This window comes from Balaenoptera musculus, chromosome 3 (assembly GCF_009873245.2).
Source record: "Balaenoptera musculus isolate JJ_BM4_2016_0621 chromosome 3, mBalMus1.pri.v3, whole genome shotgun sequence".
Classification (NCBI taxonomy): Eukaryota; Metazoa; Chordata; class Mammalia; order Artiodactyla; family Balaenopteridae; genus Balaenoptera; species Balaenoptera musculus.
Genome location: NC_045787.1, coordinates 74,943,155 through 74,967,775, shown reverse-complemented (window position 1 = coordinate 74,967,775; position 24,621 = coordinate 74,943,155). Strand labels below are relative to the sequence as shown.

The window sequence follows — 24,621 nt, the reverse complement described above, 5'->3', positions numbered from 1 at the left end:
ACTCTATGTGATATACCTTTTTTGAAGGTGACTGCCTTTATTCCAAGTAGTTCTGACAGATAAACTGATTGTATTTTCCTTCCTGAGCTTAGCATAGGACTACTAAATCCCAGGGCAGAAATACGATTTTTAAATCTTTTCAGAAAGAATGAAACGTGTTTGCAAAAATATGTGTTCTTTTTTAACTCTCCTTTGCAGATTTCTGTTAGAATGTTGTAAAAGGAGTACTTTAGGTTTGTCCTCCAGGGAAAGAAACCTGCTGAAACAGAAAACATTCACCATGTATTTTCCAAAATGCTTATCACGTGTAGTTATACTTATCTTCTTCTGTAAAGGCAGTTAAGCTGCACTTTCAGAAGTGTATTCAATGCACGTTCACACACATACCCAGACTGTGATTTCACGTATTGCATTTTGCTTGCGTAGAATGTTAGTTTTAATATAGCAGATTAAAATTAATTTTTAGAATTTTAGGTAAATGTAATTTAGTTTCAATTCGACAAATGTTGTTGCCTCCCTAGGCCCTATGATTGAGCACCAGGATTAAACACAAGGGGTACAGCAGTGAACAAGATGAAATATTCACCCCCAAGTAATTTAGGAAAGTCTGAAAAAATTTTTAATGTTAAAATTGAATGTTATATCTCCAGAATATTTTGATGTGTTATATAAAAACTAAAAATGGAAATTTTTTGAAAGTTGATTGTCCCCAGTGTTACATCATTTAATAACATGGAAGAATGAATTTCAGTACAAGTACCAACATACCAGGCAAAGGTTGGAGTCATCAGCAATAGGCCAGAATGTTGATCACTAAGCCAAGGAACAGCAGACCTATCTTTGGGGTTCACTTGTTATCATTCTCATGGCTTTTGAATCACTAAACTCTAAGGTATTTCAGTGCTTTGTCTGTAGTTCAGTTTCAAACTAGTACTAGGTGTTTTAAAGTTATTGTCTTAGCTTGTTTATTTCTTTAGTTATATGAAATTATTTCACTGTCCCTCACAAAACAGAACGTGTTGGACTAAAACTTTGTTTTTCATACTTCAAGAATGTCTGGCACACTCGAAACAGGTAGTTCCTCAAAATGTTAAGCATAGGGATGCTCATGTAAAATGTTGAGCATATGGTCCTATGACACAGTAGTTTTACTCCTAGGTATGTACACAAAAGAAATGCAAACATATGTCCATGCAAAGATTTGTACACAAGTGTTCATAGCAGCATTTTTCATAATAGCACAAAGTGGGAAGAACCCAAATGTCCATCAGCTGGTGAATAGAAAACAATATGTGGCATATACATACAGTAGAATATTATTCAGCCATAAAAAGAAATGGAGTACTGACAGATGCTGCAAGGGATGAACTTCAAAACCTGCATGCTAAGTGGAAAAAGCCAGACATGTGAGAGCACATATTGTGTGACTCAGTTTACTAGAAACTTCCAGAATAAGCACATCCACAGAGACAGAGAGTAGATTAGTGGTTGTCAGAGGCTGAGAGGAGGGGAGAATGGATAGTCCCTGCTAATGGTACAGGGTTTCTTTTGAGCCTAATTAAAATGTCATAAAATTAGATAGTGGTGAAAGTTGCACAGCTCTGTGAATATAGTAGAAATCATTTAGTTGTGTACTTAAAATGAGTAAATTTTGTGGTATGTGAATTATATATCTCAATAAAGCTGTTAAAAAATGAATATAGATTAGATGGAAATAGAAATAAAAATATGTAAAATGTAAAAAAAAAAAAAAAAAAAGTGTCTGGCAGAATGCAAAATGATCCAGAAAGCAGAGGTAGTTCTCTTAGCCATTTTGTTTAGATTAAATGACTCCCTTTGTACTCTTCCCTCTAAACATTATTTTTGAGGGAAATCTCTATCAAAAAAAAGAACTAAAATCAAACAGCTTTATGTGTGGTCTAAATAAGATAAGACACTGGTAAACGGCTAGTCGTTAATTTTGGAGAAGGCCAGTGCCCTGAATCTCTGACTAGCTGGTTCCTGCCCTGTACTCTGGGGTCAAGTCTTGTTCTGTCTCTTCACCATATGTCCTGTTCTCAATCTGCGCCTTGGCTGTGTACCACCCAAGACTGACTTCACAGATGCCCCCAAAATTCATCCTCCTTTCTACTGAGCAGGGTCTGACAATACCTTCTATTTGTTCACTCCTTTTTTTTTTTTTTAACCAGTATTTACAGTGTGCTTTCTATAGGCCAAGCATTGTGCCAGTCATTTTCTAACTTCAAATCATCATTTTCTAACCTCAAAGAGTTATTTTCATCATGAGAAACACAAGCCAGGGGAAGGAGAAATGCAGGGAACCATACTGTACTCCAAGTAGCTTACCTTGTGTCTTTCACTTAATGACGTTTAGGCAGCAACTTTTAGTCCCAGGGGTAACACTGCTTTATGAAAGAAAAGCAGTGACTTAGAATTATGTTTAAAATGGTGAAGTAGATTGAATTTGGTTATCTCTACATATTCATGGTTAGTTGGCTATGATTTTAGGGGCATCAGAAAGGCTCATATGTCCTCAGTTATCTCAAGTATTCCAGTGTTGTCTCAATAGTTCAGTTTCAAACTAATTCTACTTCTTCTGAAGTTATGGTCTTCTCTTGTTATTTTTATTTATTGCGTACCTCCAATGGATTCGGCACCATGGTAGCCACAGATGATATAAGACATCTCACCTGACCCCTCCGCCCCTGTGGAACTTACATCCTTGGGCTACCTTGATTCCATCCTGGAGATTTACTCCATTAGCGTCATATTATGAGACACAGTTCTTCTGGGAGGGCAGCCAAAAGCAGGGTGGCACAAGAGAAACATAAAACCCAGCTAACTCTTTTAAACATATCAGTTTATCTCACTTTTGATATGCACTGAATTTATTTCATTCTAGCAGCAGCTGGCTGCATAAGCTCAAGGAGTCAATCAGTTTTGATAATGAAAAAAGGAAGGAAGGCAACATAATTGTAGATCAGGGACCCAAAAGAGACAGAATCTGGGATAGTGTGCTCATGTCGGGTGGTATGATCAGCCCAGAGCCAGTATGATGTTAGTAATAGAGAAGGGGCATGATGTTGGAGGAAAGGCAAAGGCAAGGAGTTTCCCCAAATTTATATTTTTCCCTTTAAGCAAAGCTGTCTTTACAGGCCGCTAATTTGGAAATGTGAAGAAATGTATTCTGCTTCAACCTATGGACAATTACTTATTTTTAAAGGAGTATGCACATTTGCTATATCAAAATTCTTTTATGTCTTGTGGAAAATATAATTCTGTGGCTCATATGATTGTATTTTACTCTCCACTATGAATTATTTAGAGCATCTTCTCTTTTAACTGTATACCAAAACATCATTAGAGGTTATCTAATAGCTAGATCATCATTTCATTCTCCCATGGAGGCTTGTAGGCCAATTTTCACCCTGTTATACTCTCCAGAATAATGAAACTAATTTGGGATCTTGCTGTGGAATTAAATGCTCATACAGATCCCACCCCCTCTGAGACCATAAACATCTGCCATAATATTTTATTATCGCCAAATAACCTTACTATTGCCAGTACAACTCTCAGTGGAGGAAAAGAGTTTAGGGACTGGCAGAAATGTTCTGGGAAGTATTGCATTGCCAATGGTTTGTAGTCTAAGAAATTTTGGCACCAAATAACCATTCCATTATTATTAGATCCTCCATTATTTTTTCTAATCTTGAGAATAAAACTGTACCTAGACAACTGTTTAGACTAACTATTAGGAATTCCATGTCAGTTCTGAGGTAGTTGTAGACCTTCTGAAGAAGTATTTGCAACTGTCGTTATCATACTGATACTACCTTACATTTGTTGAGCCCTTATTATGTACAAGGCACTTTGCTAAAGGCTTTTATGCATTATCTCAATCATCACACTGACCTTGTGAGGTGATTATTATTATCCCCATCTTACAAATGAGAACACTGAAGCAAAATTAATTGCCAAACAACATTACACATCTAATAAAGAGCCCACCCAAGATACACACCCAGGCTATCTGGCTCCAGAGGTCCTGCACATACTCAGGCAGGTGCATTTATGATCTTCCATGACCCTCCCCTTGGGTATGGAGCAGGCAGCAAAAAGTGAATGTAAAAGCATCAGAGGTAGAGTTAAGTCCTAAGAAGAAGCAAAGCCAAATAAGGGCATAGCGAGGGATGGAGTGGTGAGAAGGGAAATATTTTAGACAGGGTGGTCAGGGAAGACTTATCAGATAAGGTTTTGAGGTAGAGCCATCTATAGAGCCAGTTGAACATGACAGAGAGGGCATTCTAGGTAAGGTATTCATTCTTGGAGAAATGAGGTGCCCCCTACCCCCTGCAGATAACTGGACAAATGGGGATTTATGCAAAGGGCTCAAAGAGGTAGGTGGAAAAGTAGGCAGAGGCTATGATACCACAGCCTCTAGTTCCTCCTTCTCTCTCAGCAAGCCCAGCTCTTGTCCCATCCTTTTCCCCAAGTACATCACTTTCTTTGAGACAGCCTTTTTTTCCAGACTCCTTACTGTACCTCCTCTCACATTATACCAGCACCTTCCTCTTCCTAGCTCCCTTGCTAGTACGTGTCCCTCTCCTGCACCCTCACTCTCTTGGCCTCTCTGTTCAGCCTCTGGAACACTGTTGGCAAAAATCACTCAGCTGTCCTTTTGTACCGTTTGACAATCCTACCCCTTGTCCTGTCTCTGGGTAGCTCCCTCTTTCATCCTTCTTCACTTTGGCCAAACCCTCCACCTTGTCCCACCCCACTATTTGCTAGAAGGTGGCCTTCTCCTTTACTTCTCTGCGAAACCCAGACCATCATGTATGTACTTTAACTTCTCATCTCCATTCTTATATCTCTCTTGTATTAAAAAATATTCCTTCTTTATTATTGTGCCTCCCTTCTAAAACAGAGTTTGTGCTCATTGTCTCCACTTTGGCACCTACCATTTACTCAATACACTGCAGCTGCTCTCATCATGCTAAACAAACAACATGGGCTAGGTCATCCATGCACACCCAACTGCTAACTTTACAATTTTTGTCCCTCCATTCACTTACCCTCTCTGCAGCTTATGACACTATTGGCCATTTCTCTAACCCTAACATCACTTTCTCCTGGCTCTTTGCCTACTTCTCTGATGATTCCTTCCGCTTCATTTGAGTGCTTCTTTTTCTCACCTCACCCTTTAAATGTTGGTGTGTTCCAGAGTTCCATCCTTGTCCATCTTTTCATCTTACACTGTTTCTTTGGGTGAATTCACCCATTCCCATGGCTTCACCATTATGCTAGTGACTTACATATCAGTATCTTCAATCCAAATGTCTCTTGTATATGCTGGATCAGTAAATCCAAATTCCTATTGGAGTCTGCAGCCCCCTCAGCATATCTAAAACTAAGGAAAGCACCTGCAAGTCGTCCAGACTTCCCCTTTTATCTTAACCCTTCTGCCTTCTACCTCCTCCCTTTTGCTGCCTCCAACCCCATATCATTAGAGAATGAATATTGTTAATTCTATTAATTTTATTTCTTTTTATATTTGTCCCATACACACGATCTCTTCTGCTTCTTACTTTGGTTTTGGACTTTGTCTTCTTCTGCCTGGTCTACTGAAATATCATCTTCTTTATCTCCCTTCCTCCTGCCCTAATCTCCAATCAGTTCTCCTCACTAGTGCACAAGTGAGTTTCCTAAAATGTAAAATAGCTGATAAAACTCCTATGCTATAAACTCTTCAGTGATTCCTCATTGCTAATACAAAGTCCAGACTCCTTAGAAAAACATGTCTTGGTGTCCTGACCTAGCTCATGCCTGCTTCTCTAGTTCACACAGTGGAAGGTATGGGATGGAAACAGGGCAGCCTCATTTTGGAGCCTATTTATGGAATTTGGTTCTATCTGAAATTTAGTGAGGAAATGGCTTTCAAAGAGGAGATGATCTATTAAAAGTCTAAAAAATGTCAACATGTATTTAATTAGAAGGTGTTCTACTTGGTGAAACAAACAGTGGAGAGGTAGGTCAAATTTGGAAATGTGAGGATACAAGAAGCAGGCTGTAGGATGAAAAGAGAGGGGTGGGTTTTCAAAGTCAAATTCCGTTCTACCTACTATTTAAAAGATGCTATTGCTACTGTACTTTAGATGAAGAGAGATAGCACCACTTCAAACAATTCTATTTCTAAAATGTTCCCAGTTGTGACTCTTAACTCCATGTAGGCAAATATAGTCTTCTGTTACTATAAAAATTTTATTAGACAAGCTATCTACTAAAGATTTTATGTAACAAATCCTTTTTTATTACCTCAAGATTTATTGCTGAATTTAGGCCAACATAGAAAAATGTTATAGTTACTTCTCCAAAGATAGTTGTAGATCTGGCCAAATTGTTCTAATTTTGAAATCACAGTCATATATTTTACAGTTAAATTCTTCTTTACCCACCTTCTGTAGGCCCTTAGGAGCATACAAAATTAATTGTAAATTCTCATTAATTGTTTAGTATTTATAAATCACTTTAAAGAGTAAAAAGAGGTACCTTTATGCTAAACATTTTTGCATTAACGAAGTGCACAAGTGACAAAAAGAAAATGACAAAATATTGACATTTATTGGATTCAGGTTGAGGGAGGGAGACATACGTGGTATTCATTTTACTATTCTCCATACATTTATTTTTGACAGATTTTATAATGGGAATTTTTTAAATTAAATGATAGTGGTATTGTCATACCTTCCCAAGTGTAAGGGTTGTTGCAGAGAGGCCTCTGAATCACCTATTAAATTGTAAATACCAAGTGGATGAAGTGGGTGCATTGTCCATTCTAGCACAATACTGTTTTGTGTAAAATCATTAACTTTGAATACTAAGGAAAAATAAGTTTTGATGGTCTTCATAGTTAATGTTCCCTGTATATGCTGAAATAATGATTTTTATTTCCCTAGGACTTTTCAGCATGGCATGAATGATTCTGCTTCAGATTCCTTAAAGTCATTTTTCAAGCAACCATTACATTGGCTTTCTTGCATATCACATTTCTACCCTTCTTTACTCAGGTGAGAACCTCTAAAAGCTATACCATCTATAATTCTTTGATTCCTTTGAAGTTTAATAGAAACTTTTATCCATGGAGGTAAATACATCTTACAAAAAGAAATTAAAACTTTTGACACTACTCAGGTAAGTAAAGAGTATATTTCTTTTTTTAGCTCAAGAATCCAAGATATAGGCCTCATAATCATTCTACTAACATAGTTTTACAAAAGTAATGGAAAAATGTGAATTTTTGGGATTAGTTTTATTTTAGCTAATTGCCTAGCCATTTTAAAATTCATCCTTCTTGATCTATGACTGGGGTTTTGACAGTTCTCCAACTAATTGTCAAAAAAAAGCAGTAATACAGGGTAATTCATGTGACTAACTCAGAGCCTGAGGAAAAAGTTGAGAGAGGAGTAACTTTAAAAATTATGAATAGGGTCTTTCACTTTTATTATTTAATTAATGGCATTTAAACATAAGAAAAATCATTTAAAGCATGAAATGTACTTCCAGAGTAATTTGATGACATTTTGTGGCATTACGTGGAATGTCAGTTTGATTCTTTGCTGAATATATCATAGGAAAGTACCTTTCCTCAGTATCTGTGAATAAATATATCATGTATAGCTGTAGGAGAATATTGTTTATCCCTACACATTCTTGATTCATCTTAGAAATACACTATTAGTGATTTCACTATCTAAATTGACTGACTGTATCTCTCTCTTGAGGAACAAGAGTCCTACCCGTAAAAAGAGGGCATGAAAACCTCATACACAAGTCTCTATAGACACAATAAACATATACTGTTTACCTATCATGTGCCTGTCCCCATATACGTAACAGGGAATCCAAGATCAATGAGACATTTACCCTCCTGCCTTCAAAGACCTCAGAGTATTGTTGTTACTTCACTTACATATAAAACACTTTCAACATCTCTGAACAATTCCTTATGACTGATTCCTAGAAAGGGAGCACCCTGGGACTTCCCTGGTGGTACAGTGGTTAAGACTCCACGCTCACAATTCAGGGGGCCTGGGTTTGATCCCCGGTCAGGGAACTAAATCCCGTGTGCCGCAACTAAAGACCCAGCGCAGCCAAATAAATAAATAAATATTTTTTAAAAAAAGAAGAAAGAAAGAAATGGAACACCCTTAATACTCTGTCACCTCCATACACTGCAGCTGGCATGTAAATACCTTTTATGTCTTTGAGGATTAAATAGCTGACTTTAATATTCGTTATTGCAAAGATAACACATTAAACAACTGGATCCTTTACAGTGTGGGTTAAACAAACAACCTGTTTCATTTTGATGAGTTCCCAAACTTCTAAACATATTTGTTCTCCATGTTATTATCACATTTGTTTAATCTATTTTTATTGCCTGCTTTTATCTTAATCTATAACGGATGGAGTTACCTCTTTAAGCATAGCTGATAAGACTTCCACATCCAGGCTTGCTCTGTTCAGCCCATCTAGAGGCCTGGGAAGTCAGCATGTAAATGGGTTTATCTTTCAAATAGCTTCTTCTTATATTTAACTTCTTTCTCTTTTCTATACCTAAAGCAAACGTAAATGTAATAAGACTTTTCTTTCTGCTTGATTGTAGCAATCAATCTTCACTATTATCCTAATGCAAAGGTTAGAACATGGTGGTGACTATTCAGCCCACAGTGGAAATGCAATTTGATACACGTTTTCTGGAGAGCAATATAATAAACTGTATCAAAAACCTTAAAAATATTTATGGCCCTTTATCCAGCAATTCCATTGCTAGGAATCAATCATAAGGAATTAATCAGAGCTGCTGAGAAAGTTTTATATGCAAGGATATTCATCGAAGCATTATTTGTAAAAGGAAAACATGGAAATAAATGTCTCACAGTATGGAATTAGACAAATCACCTATGGATTAGCCATGCGATAGACTACTGTGGCGTCGTTAAAAAGGTTGATTTTGAAAAATATTAAATGACAAATCATTGTGATTTATACTTAAGGGAAAACTGCAGGTTAGTAATGTTGTAGTAATCAAAGCCAGCCCAATTTTTAGAGTGATAACTGTGAACCTGACATGCCCAGTGCTTCATGTACATTATCTTTTTCAAACCTCACAACAGTCTTTGAAATAAGTACTCATGTGCTTCTTTCATGGAGAGTAAAGTGATGTGCAGGTAGCAACTTTCGGAAGAGAACAAATCTGGGAGGCAGACTCTGAACCTCGGCTTGTCTGCTTCCAAAGCCCGAGCTCCTGACAACTGCATCTCCATCTTTCAGAGGGAGAGCAATTCAGGGTGACGTTAACAGTCATGCAAGAAAAATCTAAGATTGTCAGTTATTCATTATGTAAAGTCTCTTTATGGTTCGACTTGCAGGAGCCCCGATATACTAATGTATAGTGTTTACCTCCAAGGGAGGGATCTAGTATGCAGAGTCCCCAAACTTGCATCATATGGGAGCCCCCATTTCCCAGGGGATGAACAATTATTGCAAGATGGCACACAATTGAGAAGTGTTGAACTATGCCATACTACTCTACACACAGCATTTTAAAAGTATGTAGAGAAAAACAAATATTGAAAGGATATAAAAACTCTATGCTAGAGAGCTTATAGTTTACATGTTTATATGGTAGGATTGTAAGCAAATTTAATTTTTATCTGGGCACTTTCCAAATTTCCTATAATGAAAGCAGCTTAATTTTATTAAGATAAAAAAAATTTTAAAGGAAAAAGAAACCTCATTTTTTTAAATGCTCTTTGATTCACATGTATTACCCTGTAACCTCTCTACAGAGGATTTCTAGCTCTGGGCACTTCCTTTACCCCAACATTCTATGTCCGGCTGCCCATATTTCTTGAATGACCCACTGTATTACTGGAAACCCAGCATGATCTCTTCAACAGATCCTTCTTTTCACTCTTCCCTTGTCCCCTAGCCATGGTGTCTTTTCTATAAGGAACATATCATTCTTAAACACTTCCAGGGTAGAATCTTGATTCTGATTTCCATATTGACCTGCTTGTTGCCTATTCCTACTGTATTATCATGTTCAGTTGATTCGTTCCCACAGTTCTCTTAGAACCAGTCTTTCTGTACAACCCATTGCAACAACCTTGGTCCATCTTACTATTATTTAATATGTTTTAAAAACTGTTTTCGTTAACACCATTCTACTGCTCAAGAACCTACAGTAGTTTCTGCTTCTCCCACACTGCCTGGCTTGTTTTCTGGAGCACCCAACACTCTTCTCTGCTCCAGTTGTCAGTCTTCTCTCTTGTCTTTAAGACACAGTTATTCTACAATTTTAACTTTTATTTATTGCTTACTCTCAACTTTGAGCCTTTATTTATGTAGTTTTCTCTCCTGAAATGCCTTTGGTTCTCTCTCTTGCCTTTTTAAATTCTCCATGCAGGTACAGTATGAGCCCTTCTACCCTGACTTTCTGACAGTTATTCTCTCTAACAGTTCCATATAATCTGCACAGAAAGACCTGATCCATGTGATTCATGATCCAACATGTTCAGAACAGAGGAACCCAGGATAGCAATAAAAGTAGTTTCAAAATAACTCAACTTATTGATTTGCATTTGTCAAGCATTGCAATGGGAATTCCTAGACCACCATCATGTGACCTTAAAAATCTTTACCTTTCCATCCATTTCCTCACATAAATCAGCTGTTTCTGTGTGTTTTTCACCCCCAAATTATCCTCCAAAGCTCCATTCCTCACCTTAGCAACTAAAATGAATTGTTCAGGGAAATACACACGGGTTGAATGATGATAAACTAAAAATATATTATGCTTTTTTTTTGGAAAGGGTGAGGATGAGACTAAAATATTTAATATTATGGTGTATCTTAGTAATTTAGTCACCTATTTGCTCATTTATTTACACCTGTGCATTGTTTCAGAAAGATTTAAGTTGGCTTTTAATAGTATTAAATATATTAAGATAATGAATTAAAAGTAGGTGAGAAGGAAGAAACAGAGCAAGGAGGATATGAAATTAAGACTTACAATAAGAGTTAGAGATGCATAAATAGTTGTATGCACCGTAAATTTGTCTATAGGGTTACTAGAGAATGCCTAACCAAGTATATAAATTGGTAAAAATAGAATTTTTCATGTTCTCCTAGAACTCCTGGAATAGAGTTTAGAAGAGTTTGCTTTAGGGAAAATATATGTATTTTCAAGCAATAAGTAAAATATACTATATTCATTATCCCTAGCAGTGTTACAGGCTAACAATGTGAGTTGATTTAGAAAGGGTAATCAGTTTCATGCTAGATTAAACTAAAGCATGTGGAGAATATATTAATCTCAGTGTTAATACTATGACAGCACACTGTACTTTCATATAAATGTTCAAGAAAGAATACTATCTTAGTCAATTATACTGTTGCATTATAAAGTTTTTTTAATTATTTTCCCAACTTTCATCATCTTGTGGTTCTCTCAGTAGTTCCAAATACTTTTCAGGTCTTCCTTAGCTAAGGAGGTCATAACTGGACACTGAATCCAAGTAGCATAATCAGTGTGAGTAAACAGTCCATTCATTTTACACTGCTCATTTTCTTTTATGATGACAACATGATGTTTTGATTCATGGCCAGTCCATTCTGAGCTGTGGATATTTCTTTCTACTATGCTTTTGTTTCCATTATGGTTTTACTCAATGTAATCCCATTTTGGATTTATATGCTTTTTTTTCCCCTCCCTAAATATTAAGCTACCTTTGGCTTCGTTATATTATATGCTATGTGGTTCTTCCCATTTACGCAGTTTACCAAGATGTGTTCATTCATTCTTTCGATAAATGCATTTAAAAATTTTTCTCCAAGTAAGGCGTATGCTAGGTATAAGTGGTGAGGGAAGAGATAGCCAATAAAATTTCTCTGTCTCCTTTGCAGGTTCATCTACTTTGGCCTGGCCATTAAAAATTGAACATCTTTAGCATTCTATCATAGAACCCTTTGTAGGTGAACTCACACATGTCTATGGTTTCATGTACTTTTTAAGTGCCCCCCAATTCAAATCTCTGCTTTTAATCTCTTCCAGGACTACAGACCTATATGTTCATGGGTGTGAATCATACATGAATGTCTTCTTCAGGTTTATACCTGGTGAGCACAGAGACACCTCAAACTCAACATGACCAAAACTGAACTTAGGATACTCCCCTCCAAATTGATCCTCTTTCATTTTCCCCCATTTTGATTAATTGTACCTGCATGTGATTGTGTAAAGCGGAGACCAGAAGGCAACCTGAATACCTCCCTATTTCTCTTCTACTGGATCCAGTTCATTACTGACTCTCGTTAATTTTAGCTCCTAATATCTGCTCTCCATAGTACCACCTTTGCCTTAGTGCATCACCTCTCTCCTGACTACCGCAATGACTCCTTGGTTTCCTCCCGTGTATATGTTGACTCCAATATTCTCCAAACTATAGCCAGAGACTTCTCAAACCAAAATCTATTTTCAAAACTAAGTTTTATCATTTCACACTTATAACTCACAGCCCTCCATGAATTCCCCTTTATCCTTAAGCATACACAAAAAATTTACCATGGCCTGTAAGACCTACATAGATGTGGCTTACCCTCCTCTGCAAACTCTTCTGATACCACACTACCCTGTGATTTTGCTCCTCACACATTAACCTTTTTTACATTTCCTTGCCATGAAATGTTCCATTCTGCCACAGGATCTTTGCACATGCTTTTCCCTTTCCCTGAAAGGTCTTCTTCCTCTTTTACCTAGTAATGTCAATGTATCTTCCTATCTCAGTTCCAGTGTGACTTCTGTAGGGAAGCCTTTCATCAACCCCAAAGACTAGCTTACTTCTTCTTACTACATCTTCTAATAGCATCTTTTGCTTTTTCTTGATTGAGTTTTTATAGTTGTAATTTTATCTTTATTTGTATGACCATTTAAACCATGCATGTATTCCCTGCTAAATTCTGTAAAAGCAATGACTGTTTGTTTTTTACTTACTGTTGTGTCTCCATGGCCTTGCACATAGAAATCAGCCAACAAATATTGGTTTAATGACTAAGTGAATTAAGGAACAAATGAGTTATTGTAGTATTGTTTCAGATATTGCCACATTCAATGGTACTTTTCTTTTCAAACATTTGATCTGAGTGGTCAAGCTCAGTAATGGGAAGAAAGCTCATTTTGGGGAGGTGGCTTCTAGTATCCTCAGGAGTGAACATCTGGGGAGGAGGACAGAAGAGAACTTTGGTCTCCCAGCTGCTGCTGTCAGGCTGTTCCATAGGACTGAAGAGAAAAGTTTAGAGAACTTGTACTCTGATGAGGTGCCAAGCTTTGACCTGGAGCCAACAGTCAGGGGAGAAGTAATGGGAACTTTTGAACACCAAAGCTCTAACATGGCTGTTCCAGAGTGTGGATGGACAAGCAGCTGGATCTTTGAAAAGATTTTCAGAGAAAAAGTCATATGTTTGTGGAGCAGTTACTAAAAGAAGTGAAAATGTCAAGTGAGCTGGTTACTTGATATAGCTAGATATTTCTACATATCTTTCCTTTTCTATTATGGTTTAAAGGTATTATATAAATAAGAATATAGCAATGGAACCAGCAATGAGATAATAAGAAACAGCTATAGGTTTTCACATTGGACAGACAGGGTTTGCAGACGTGTATAGTTTTGTGATCTTGGAAAGTTAGTTAAATAGTTTATATTTTTGTGAGGAAGTTGAGACATAAATACAGTATGATCTTATTGATCTACTTGAAAACAGCACATAATACCATTGTCTACTTCCCCCATCTTGAAACATCTTCTTCCCTTAGCTTCTGAGATATTCTCATGGCAGAGTTATGAGGATTTAATTAGCTAACGTGCCTACAAGGCACCCATCACGTAAGTGCTTACTAAACAATCATTCAGTATTGCTGTGTTAGTAAAGAGCTGTATGTTTCAGAAAGTGGCAGGTCTTACCAATTATCCAAACATGTTAAAAGGACCAGCTCCAAGTATGATAAAGTGGAAAGAATATTGAACTACTTTCTCATTGGGTCTCTGCACTTATCAGAAGTGTGATGCCAGGGGAGACCTTTCTTGAACTCCTGTAGCAGGATATTTATTATCTGGTAGATAAGGACCAATAATAGTTAAAGGCTCCAGAGAGATAACTTCTGCTCCTCTAAAGGGATGGTTGAGTGATTTAGTAGTCTCCAGTGTCTTATTGACTCAGGTGCTAGAATAGCACTTCTGGGAGAGTCCAAAAGTGATGATTGACATGTAATATCAACATTATTTTTAAAATTAAAATTAGATTCTTATATATTTTTAGAAAAATGGTAAACTAACCTGTGTAACACTAAAGTGTGGAGCTAGGGCTATGAGTTTGGGGCACTAATATATCTTTGGGTGATTTTTGAGAAATGGGGTCATCCCAAGTGAAAAAGTTTAATTTGCTAAAATCAAGAAATAATTCACATCCTCACAGGTTGAATGCCTATCCTTTAAGTTGCATACCAGGTAGTGTGGATACCATCAACTCTGAAAAAATAAGACTCTTTAAGAGTATCAGTTTACCTAAGTGGGCAAAGTTATTAAAAATCAAGGCAAATCCTATATATAAATGTGCAGGTGAACCCTGTCTTATTTCTATTTATTGAATCATCTCTAATTATAAATATCATAGAGACTTGGCTATACCCATTATAGAGATTAAAATGTATGCAAACATTTTCAATGTTATAACTACATATAATTTGCACATTCTTGATTAAAGTGATGAAGAAAATACTTTGGGTTTTTGTTTTCCCCCCTCAGCTTTTTTCCCCAGGTACTAAAGAGAAAATGTTACAACTGTTTTAAATATTTGTCTTCCTAGAAAGATTTGGAAGGATTAGTTTTGGAAAGGCAAAAGTAGTAAAGTAGTATGGAGCTTTTCCTCCTCTGCTTTCATTATCCCACTTTAGGGCCTTCACCCTCAGTTTCTCTTTAGTTATGCCCTTGCCTTTGTTCTCTGAATCATGTAACTTATGGTTTCTGGTATAAATTTGGCCCAGTAATCCATGACAGGAACCATCTGGTCAAAATCAGTCCCTAGATACCTTAAATAACATGGCTCCAATTTGGGAATCAGCCTTGAGACCACAAACCTGAGTTTGAGTCAAAAACATGGTATCCTCAATCAGGAGGTTGAATAGAGCCAATCATCCTCAATGCTGGAAAATGCAGCTTACCCACCATATATCAACCAGGTTAAATGGAAGGAAACATGGAGTAGTGGAATAATCATGGGTTCTGAAGTCAGAAAAACCTGGGTTCAAAGTCCAGTTGCCATATTTATTAACTAAATGACCTTGAACTATTTTCCCAATATTCCTGAAACATACATTAAGTGAGATGAGTCCTAAGTGTCTCCATGCATGTCTTATTTTGCATTTCCCCGAGAAGCAGACCCTGAGACAAGGATTGAAGTGAAAGTACTTTATTTTCTAAGTGGACGAAACACTAGAGGGGAATGAGTAAGTGAGACAAAGAAAGAAAGACAGCAAATAAAGATTAGTGTAATCAAGCCAACTACCATAGGAGTAACTGGAACTTATACCTTCAGGGGAAATTCTTGGAGCCAGTGGGAAAGGCACATCTCAGAGTTTTCCCGCCAGGGCAACAAGGATACTGAGGAATTTATTAGCAATTTTCATCCGTCATTGGTTGAAGGCTGCTCTGGAGGTGTTAATTTGCTGGCACTTCCAACCTGTCTTGCTGGAAGGTAGAGAAATGCAGGTTCTGACAGCAAAAGGCAGGCCATTGTCAACTGAGTGGTAAAGGCAAGAGGATGTGGGGACATTGACATTTGTTCTAACCCTTGCACCACTGAAATCCACTCATTATTGATGTTAAGTTCTCTGGGCCTTATCATGGATTCTTCAAGGTGATGGCTGGTCAAAAAAAAAAAAAAAAAAGTTTTATTATGGTTGAGTTAATGGGACAAGTTAAAGTGTCTCCTGCTTCCGTTATTCCTGAGTCTGCAAATGCTAATCGTCATTAAATTCCTCTACCACTTATTCTAGCTTCCCCTTACCCTTGGTCATCACATCTGCTGGCGTATGTTGCTTACCCAGCATAGACACAGACCTTCATCCTCGAGATGTTGAACCATAACTACCATTCCCTTATCAGAATGTGGTTACTTTGGTCACCTATTTACGGTTATTACCAGTCATGAGAGCATCAAGAGATGCCCTGGTGAATCCCTTGAGTTACAGATATACTCCTCCCTGCTCCCCATATGCAGTAGCAACCCTAGCTCCTCGGTGATAATCAGGGTTATTACCCTTACCAATATAGTAGCCCCTTTCTTTGCCTGCTAGGCTGCTGGCATGGGAATCCAAAAATAACTAGAAGGCAGCTTTAACATTAACTTTAGTGGAATTCTTAATGGTCCCCTGGTAGAGGTGTGCATTTCCCAAGTCACCCCACCACGGAAACCAGGACCTCCACTCCCCCAGAGCCTATGGGGAGTTATGGGAATGGAAAACACAAATTCCTAGCGGATAATCAGGAACCCTGGTGAGGAGGTGGCTTCTAGTATCCTTCGGAGAGAACTTTCAACCGTGGCTCCTGGACCCATATGGTTTTTCTCTTAGGGACATAGATGGCTGTTCATTTAAAGTAAATACCAAGTGTTGAAGAACAGTGCCCAACACTGCTCGGTGTTATCCCCAAGCTGTGCATTTCAGAGTCCATTCCAATGTTCCCCTAGTCTGACAGCTTCTGCATGTTAAGTATATGGTAGGAGCAGTGACTCCCATGGTCATGTGACCTGAGCAGTGCGGTTGCTCTTATTGCAGAGTCTGAACCTACTACAGAGTCTTTTCTTGCCCTGTGCCCCACACACAGCTGTGGTTGGAAGTCAAGCCATAGTGCACTGACAGGGCTAAGGTTTTTTAAATTTTCTACTGCAGTGTGAACACATACTAAAAAACTGCAGAAATTACAAGTGAACTACTTGATAAGTTTTCATAAAGTAAACACACCCAAATACAGCCAAGATTTTGAACAATGATTCTATAAAAATAATTTGTTAGTTTCATAAACTAATAATGATTGAACCCCAGCATTGCCTGGATTTGAAAAATTCCTTAGGCCTTTTCATGCCCCAGAAGTGCAGCACTAATTAGAGTATAAGCCTGATATAACTGAGCCATAAATTTGTCCTGTCTCATAATACAAGATTTAGGCATTCCAGTGGATTTATAAATTTTGTTCTCTTCTTTGTATTATAGTGGAAGTCAACATGTACATATTTGATACATATATACATATATTAAAAATTTCCTTTTCTGTCATTTTTTGTAAGGCTAATCTCACTTTCACAGCTCCACCAGCTCAAAGGATGAGGGAACATATGCTTCTCCATATGCCCAGTGCCGACTCCTCAATGCATTTATTACTTGGAGCTTAGTGATTGAGGAATGTTTGTAATCTTTTATTTTTCCTTATAGTGAGTCATTCTACTGTACATTTCAAAATCTGTGATAAGTCGAAAGATCCAAGAATTGAGGTACATTTCAACAAACAGCTTCCCATCTGGTAAATGAGAGGTTTTATTTATAACCAGGTATTCAAATAAGTGGTATGAAATGACATTCAAATTATTTTGTCTTATTACACGTCTAAAGGACTGAGCAAAAACACAACCCTCCCTCCAATTCACTCTCCATACTGCAGCCAGGTCAGGAAACTCATCTGCCTTAAATTCTTCAACAGGTCCAAAGTCCCCACCTTGGCTAATGAGGCCCTCTATGAACTGGCCCCTGTCTTCCTTCTTCAAATTGTCTCTCAACAATCCCCTTCCTTTTCTAAACTCCATCAAACTGGATCTTTCAGTTCATTAAATGTACCCTTAAGTCAGCACTCAACTCAAGCAAAATACATAGGTAGGAAATGTTCAAAAACTAAGTCAATTTTAATACACAGCTTACTACCAACTAGCTGCTTTTCATCTACCAGACCCCGAGCAAGTTTCTTGAAGTCAGCAGTTGGGGTTTAGGATAGAAACAGGGACAGCCATTGTGAGGATCTGCTTCAGTGTTTCAGTCCAAAAGGCTCACCTAGTGGATTCTTCCTTTGGCACCATGTTTGGAATTACTGCAAGAGCTAGACCAATCTGGGAATACCCAAAGGAATTCAGAACTGCTGAACTGACAGACCTGTTTCCTCTGGTCTGAGGGTTAAATAATTCCCCGCTTCTCTCTACACCAGTGTTAGCTAGGGCACAAGTTTTCCTAGCTAACACTGCCTCACCAATTGCCAGGGAGTTTCTCTGTTTTGAGTTATGTTATCAGAGTCTCACATGGGAAGCCTGAGTTGGTCCAAAGTTCAGGTGATCTTGTGCATTATAAGGTTGCGAGATATTCCAAATGCCCCAAGCCAAACCAAAGGGGAGATGCTTCGAAATTTCATTTTACATCTTCAGATCCTCTCACTTTTGTTTAAACTAGCATTTTGACAAAGCATCCTCTTTTTTTTAAGAGTTTATCTACCCATTTATGAGCATATGAGTCAATCAGCTAACATTTACAGAGCCTTAAATGTGCTTAGTTCATTGGTAAGAGCTTTGGGGTGTAAAACAAGTGTGCTCACAAGGCTTGAATCTGAGTGGAGAGATAAAGCTTTAATTGATGAAATAATAAAGTGCTAAAATCTGCATACTTGCTATAAGTTCTTTAATTCAGAGTGAGATAGACTGCTATGGAGAGAAAGTTCTAGTGAAGACTCTACAGAGAAAGTGATATTTTTGTGGCAAATTGAAGGATGGGTAAGATTAAGTATAGGGTCATGTGGAGGCTGCTGCCCAGGTGGCAGCCAAGGTGGACCTGTAATGGGCACAAAGGCACAGAGGCAGGAAAGGTAATACCAACTAGGCCTATCCCTGCTACCTGTGCTCCAGAAAGCACTGCCTTCCACAGTGGTTCTCAAACCTTAGTGTGCATCAGAATCTCCTGGAGAGGGCTTGTTAAAACACAGATTTCTGGGGCCCATTCCCAGAATTTCTGATGGGGTAAGACCTGGGAATTTGCATTTTTAACAAGTTCTCAGGGCTTCCCTGGTGGCACAGTGGTTAAGAATCCGCCTGCCAATGCAGGGCACACGGGTTCGAGCCCTGGTCTGGGAAGATCCCACATGCCGCGGAGCAACTAAGCCCGTGCGCCACAACTACTGAGCCTGTGTGCCACAACTACTGAAGCCCGTGCTCCTAGAGCCCGTGCTCCGCAACGAGAAGCCCCCGCAGTAAGAAGCCCACGCACCGCAACGAAGAGTAGCCCCCGCTCGTCGCAACTAGAGAAAGCCTGCACGCAGCAACACAGACCCAAATGCAGCCAAAAATAAATATATAAAATAAATAAATTTATAAAAAAAAAACCAAAAACAAGTTCTCAGGTGATGCTGATGCTGTTGGTCCAGGGCCCAAGCTTTGGAAACCTTTGGTCTAGACTACGATGATGGTTCACCACTCAGTACATTTCATCTGGAAATGATGCTGCAAATCGTCTCTCTCAGTGATACTCTCTGTTCTGCTTTCTTCCACGCTAAAGCATATGGTCTTCTCAGTCACACCTTTACATTTCTCAATCTCATCTTTCCTTCCCAGTGCCACCCTAGTCCCACAACCCTTATCTCCACAATCAGATTGAGTTTGGTCATTTCCTGCCCTTTTTTTGTTGTAATTGTAAGCTGATATCAGATGCTGTGACCTTTAGTCAGTCTAAACCTTGAGACTTTAGAAGGAAAAAGTGAATAATGTTATCAGTGTTCAGTTTCTACCTTATTTCCTTATCTCTTGCAGATTCATTGGTAAATTAATGTGGTGATGTGGGGGACCTGATTTTAATTTTCTATTCAACACTGATTATAATTTCCCAAGTAGAAGCTTATTTGCCTTGGAATTATTTCTCTTTGATAAACTGATTACCCAAGTAGGTAGCAGTGTGACTGTTAGAGTGGTTCTGATAATTGCATGTTGATTTAAGGCTTTACATATTAAATAATTAGATTATGGTTGACCTTTGACAGAAGCTTTGAATTCCTTTCATTTTATCAGCAATCATAGTACATGGCAAATTAGTAGCCAAAACACATTGTAACTTCTCTCCATGAATAATGAAAGAAGTTAATAGCACATAGTAGGCACTCATGTATTTGTTGAGTGAACAAATAAATGCATTAAAAAATGCATAAATAATTTTTATTTGCTCCATGAAGCTAAAACAGACATAGTTCCATGAAATATACACATGGTTATTTTGTATCAGTTTTAAATTTGGCAGGTTACCAAATGTTAATTTGCTTTTAGCTAGTAGAGATTAAATGTAATTCCTTCCCTGAGCAGCCCTAAAGTAAGCAAGCATGAAAGCATTTTCACAGTAATCTGGGAGGAATTGACATTTAAAGGAGTTAGCATTACATCTGTACTTTAAAGCTATTAATTTCATAGATAAATTAACTTCATTACTCCATCTTTATCTTGCATTTTGAAAGGACTCCATCAGCTGGACGATTGACAGCCGAGGGTCAATTGAAACTGCTCTTATCCCAGCCAGGGTGTAATTGGAACCTGCTTCTGGAAACTCTACTGCATCATGATGGTCTTTTACTGAGAATCTTGCTAAAGAGCTCAAGTGAGTATTTGTAGTTATGAGAATGTCCTGAAAAAACCCAGTCATTGCTCAAGTTGAATGGAATTTTTTTTCCTACTTGAATGTTGGTAGAGGGATGAAACCAAATGCATTATATCAATAGTCAGGGGGGTTAGCAGCAGGCAAAATATTGAGTAACTTTATAAACCTATTGGAAAGATTTCTTTCAGGGATTCTGAATGAGGGCAAAAAATATTTTTATATAATACTGTCCTATCATAAACTATCATAATATAGAAATATATCAATATATGGGGTTTGAAATGCCTAAGAATATTATGGGAACACAGTTATATGTCCAAAACAGAAGTATCAATTAGACCTGAGAGAGCAAGAGAGAGAGAAAGGGAGAGAGAGATTGCTTTAGAGCCACATTAGACATTTCAGTGGATCATGAAGAATGCTTATATAACTTATGAACTAGCAAGCATGGCTTACAGCCATATCCACTGGGGCATGGAGAAGTAATCATGAGAAAATTATGAATGGAAATTGAGGAGTAATAGAAGACCATACTTCTCTTAATTAGACTTTCTTTTTTCCCCTGTAAGTACTATTTTAGAAAATGGTAAGTAATGCTATGCCAATCTCATAGTATATCGTACTGCTCTCCTGCTACATCTATAAAGAGTTTTCTAACCATCTTCACGTACCCCGACACATTTCTTCTGTTCTATACTACACGTGTAGCCAGATTAATTTTTATCAATCACTAGTTTCAGTATAGTTTTCTCTAATCAAAATCTTTTTTCTCTAGTTCCCCATCACCTACAGGAACAAATCCCTGTCCTTTGGCCATTCAAATATGGCCCCAGACTAGTTTTGTAAGCTTTTTCCCCACTATTCTCTTGTGTGTGTGTGCGCACGCACGCACAATCACACACACACACACACACACCCATTTCAGCCATTGTCCCCAAAGCCCCATGCACATGCTCCTTTCACACCTTGGCTCACCCATTTTTCCTACTTGAAAGACCCTCCATAGACAGCCCAGCCTCCACCAATGGGCAAAGGCCACTGATGTTCCAGATCTCTGAACACTGTAGCTCACACTGATGTGTCCCTCCCTCCCCTGAACTTCACAGTGTCTGTCATGGTGGCTGCTGCCCTTAGCTTACTCTGCCTTGTATTCTTATTATATCTGTATATGAATGAGGCAAATGTTACCAGGCCCGACCAGCCTGTTGGTATACAAATGAGGTTCATAGCATTCCCAGTCCAGATCGTTCCAGTCATTTCTGGAATTTTTGGTTTCTCAGATCTGCTCATGACCAGTTCCCCATATTCTTCTCTTCCGTACACCTTGACGTTTGCTTCCCAAAAGCCACTTAGGGGAAGTGCCTCACTACTGAGCCCTTTGCTTCTCTCCAGGTGCTCTCAAATTCATAAAATCTTGTGGTGCCAAAGGTCACTACAACTCCTCCAGTGTCACTGTGTTCCAAGGAGAAGTTCAGAGGTTACCTCTCCTCGAAACCCTGAATCTGACTTTATTCTCTTAGCCCCCAAGCAGTACTCTGTGGGCCTTAAATCTTACAGAGTTGAACTGAAACCATTATCTTTACCTTCAATATCTATAACTCCACTCTCCTAAAGGGAAAACAGGTGCTAGGGAAACTAATTGCTCAAGTAGCCAACATATATTGTTTACTTATTAGGTGTCAGGCACTGTGATTCTTAAAACCTTATGAAGTAAATATAATTATTTTCGTCATGTTAAAAATAACATTAGAGTTTAAGATAATGTTATTTGCCAAGAGACACATGTAGCTGATAAATGGTGGGTAATCCAGGATTCCGAACCCAGCTGGAGCTTTCTTTCCCCTACCCTTCTGTACAAATACTCTTGCAAATTAAATCCTGGAGTGGACCAGGGGTATCTGCAAGAACTGTAATCTGTCCACTCTCAGGTTGAATCAACCAGGACACCCCAGTGCACATGCATTTAACTGTTCTTTCCAGCTAGGTAATTAGTGCTGATCATAGATTTTTATTTTCATATTCCTCCTCAAGCTAACACAGTACTTTTTACAGAAAAAGTCCAGTGACTGGCCAGTGATCCATTAGAATATAAAATATGGAGCTTCCATTAAACTTTATAAATCTGAGCTTTCAGGCAAGGTGACTACACAACACAGATAGTATCTGACATGGCTGGAGAGTTACTCTAATATAACTCATGAAACTCATGGGCATGGTCCCAGAAGAGAAATGGTTTCCTCTTGATAGAGTTATATAGAACAGCCTGGAAAAACAATTGCGATCAAACATTGGACTATACTGATATAGCCACTAAGTATAGGAATAGCAACTGTGGTTAAATGAATATTTAACCATGTTTTCTTACAAAAAAATTCCACATTTACTTACCAAAAATATTACATCTACCTTTTGTACGTATAACATGATATTGTTTTTGAGGGACTTACAGGTTATTAAAGGTACTATATTGTATCTCCTTTAGTTCTGGTTCTTACGGAATACGGAAGTGTATTTACCCAATCTGCTCAAATATCTATCAGTTTTTGCAAAGGTTGTTAGGTGTTTGATCAGGGTTACATAACTGCTTTGGTATTGTATTGAATTTTATTAGCTACTTCAAATACTGTAACGATGAAGTGACAGAAATTACTAATCGATTGATTGACTGACTTATTAAGCTGCAGTAGAAACCTTGTCACTTTAATTTAGAAACAGTATATTCAGGGAATCTTATTAACCAAACTAAGATGGAAATTATTATGCACCTAAAAATACATACATAATATTTTTTCAGAGATTTTGTTTTCATTGAATACCATTTGGTAATTTAGAAGTTTGATCATATTTTTAGGAAAGCAAAATTTTAGAGTAAAATATGCTGATTAGGTGTTCCAAGCATCATAACTATTGGGCTTTTTATGTGAGAGTTTTCCTTTATAAATAGTGTCTTTTTGGTCTAATTGATAAAATTTAACTTCTGTTAAATTGGCTCAGGAATAAGAATAGAGATTTTAAATACATATTTTTATTTTTATTTATTTGGCTGCATCGGGTCTTATTTGTGGCGCATGGGATCTTTGTTGCCGCATGTAGGATATTCATTGCAGTATGCGGGCTCTTAGTTGCAGCGTGTGGACTCTAGTTGTGGCATGCATGCGGGATCTAGTTCCTTAACCAGGGATCGAACCCAGGCCCCCTACATTGGAGGCACGGAGTCTTAGCCACTGGATAACCAGGGAAGTCCCTAAATACATATTTTTATTGTACATATTTTAAAACAAGGTCCTCTTCATCCAATAAGCAATTATTAAATTATGTTAGGTAGAGAATTTTTCTTGATAGACAACCATATATTATAAAGATTAAAATATATGAGGTTTATCTCTTTTATATCTGTAGCTTTTGGTCTTGCTCTATGAAAATGATTTATCAGAATTTCTATTTATTTTAAAAAGAATCAGCTGAGCATATATGGAAATAACTTTCTTGTAATATGAGATACAACTTCACTGAAGGTCAGAAGATAGTAAAATTTAATAAATGAATGAATAGTAAAATTTTAATTTATTCATTAATAATAAAAAAATCATAGGCTGCAAGCTTCTAGGAAGCTTGGATAAGGTTCAATGGGCATGAGAAGGTAATGTTTGTTGGTTTTATTTTTAAGATGGGCCATCCTAAATTTGAAGGAAAAAAACCTCTCAACTACAAATGTTTATAGAAAATTTTAAATTTGTAAGACACTATTTTGGATGAGTGACATTAAAAACCCAGGGCAATTGTTTTGACATTACCTCACTGAGGCCACATGACCTTAACCAGTTTCTTGTGACATCAAAAGAACAAATATTTGGCAATTTTCCAATTGTTAGCAGGTGGCCTTTTCCTGCTAGTGA

General features: G+C 37.7%; 1 protein-coding gene across 2 annotated transcripts in view; it reads left to right on the top strand.

Annotated features, from left to right (window-relative positions):
• KIAA0825 (KIAA0825 ortholog) overlaps positions 1-24,621 on the top strand; it is a 405,558-nt gene that overhangs the window by 138,806 nt on the left and 242,131 nt on the right. For both annotated transcript variants that reach the window (XM_036846744.1, XM_036846743.1), the window contains 2 exons: positions 6,957-7,067; positions 20,586-20,725. In XM_036846744.1, coding sequence (XP_036702639.1) covers positions 6,957-7,067; positions 20,586-20,725 — 251 coding nt within the window. The remainder of the gene's footprint in view (positions 1-6,956; positions 7,068-20,585; positions 20,726-24,621) is intronic.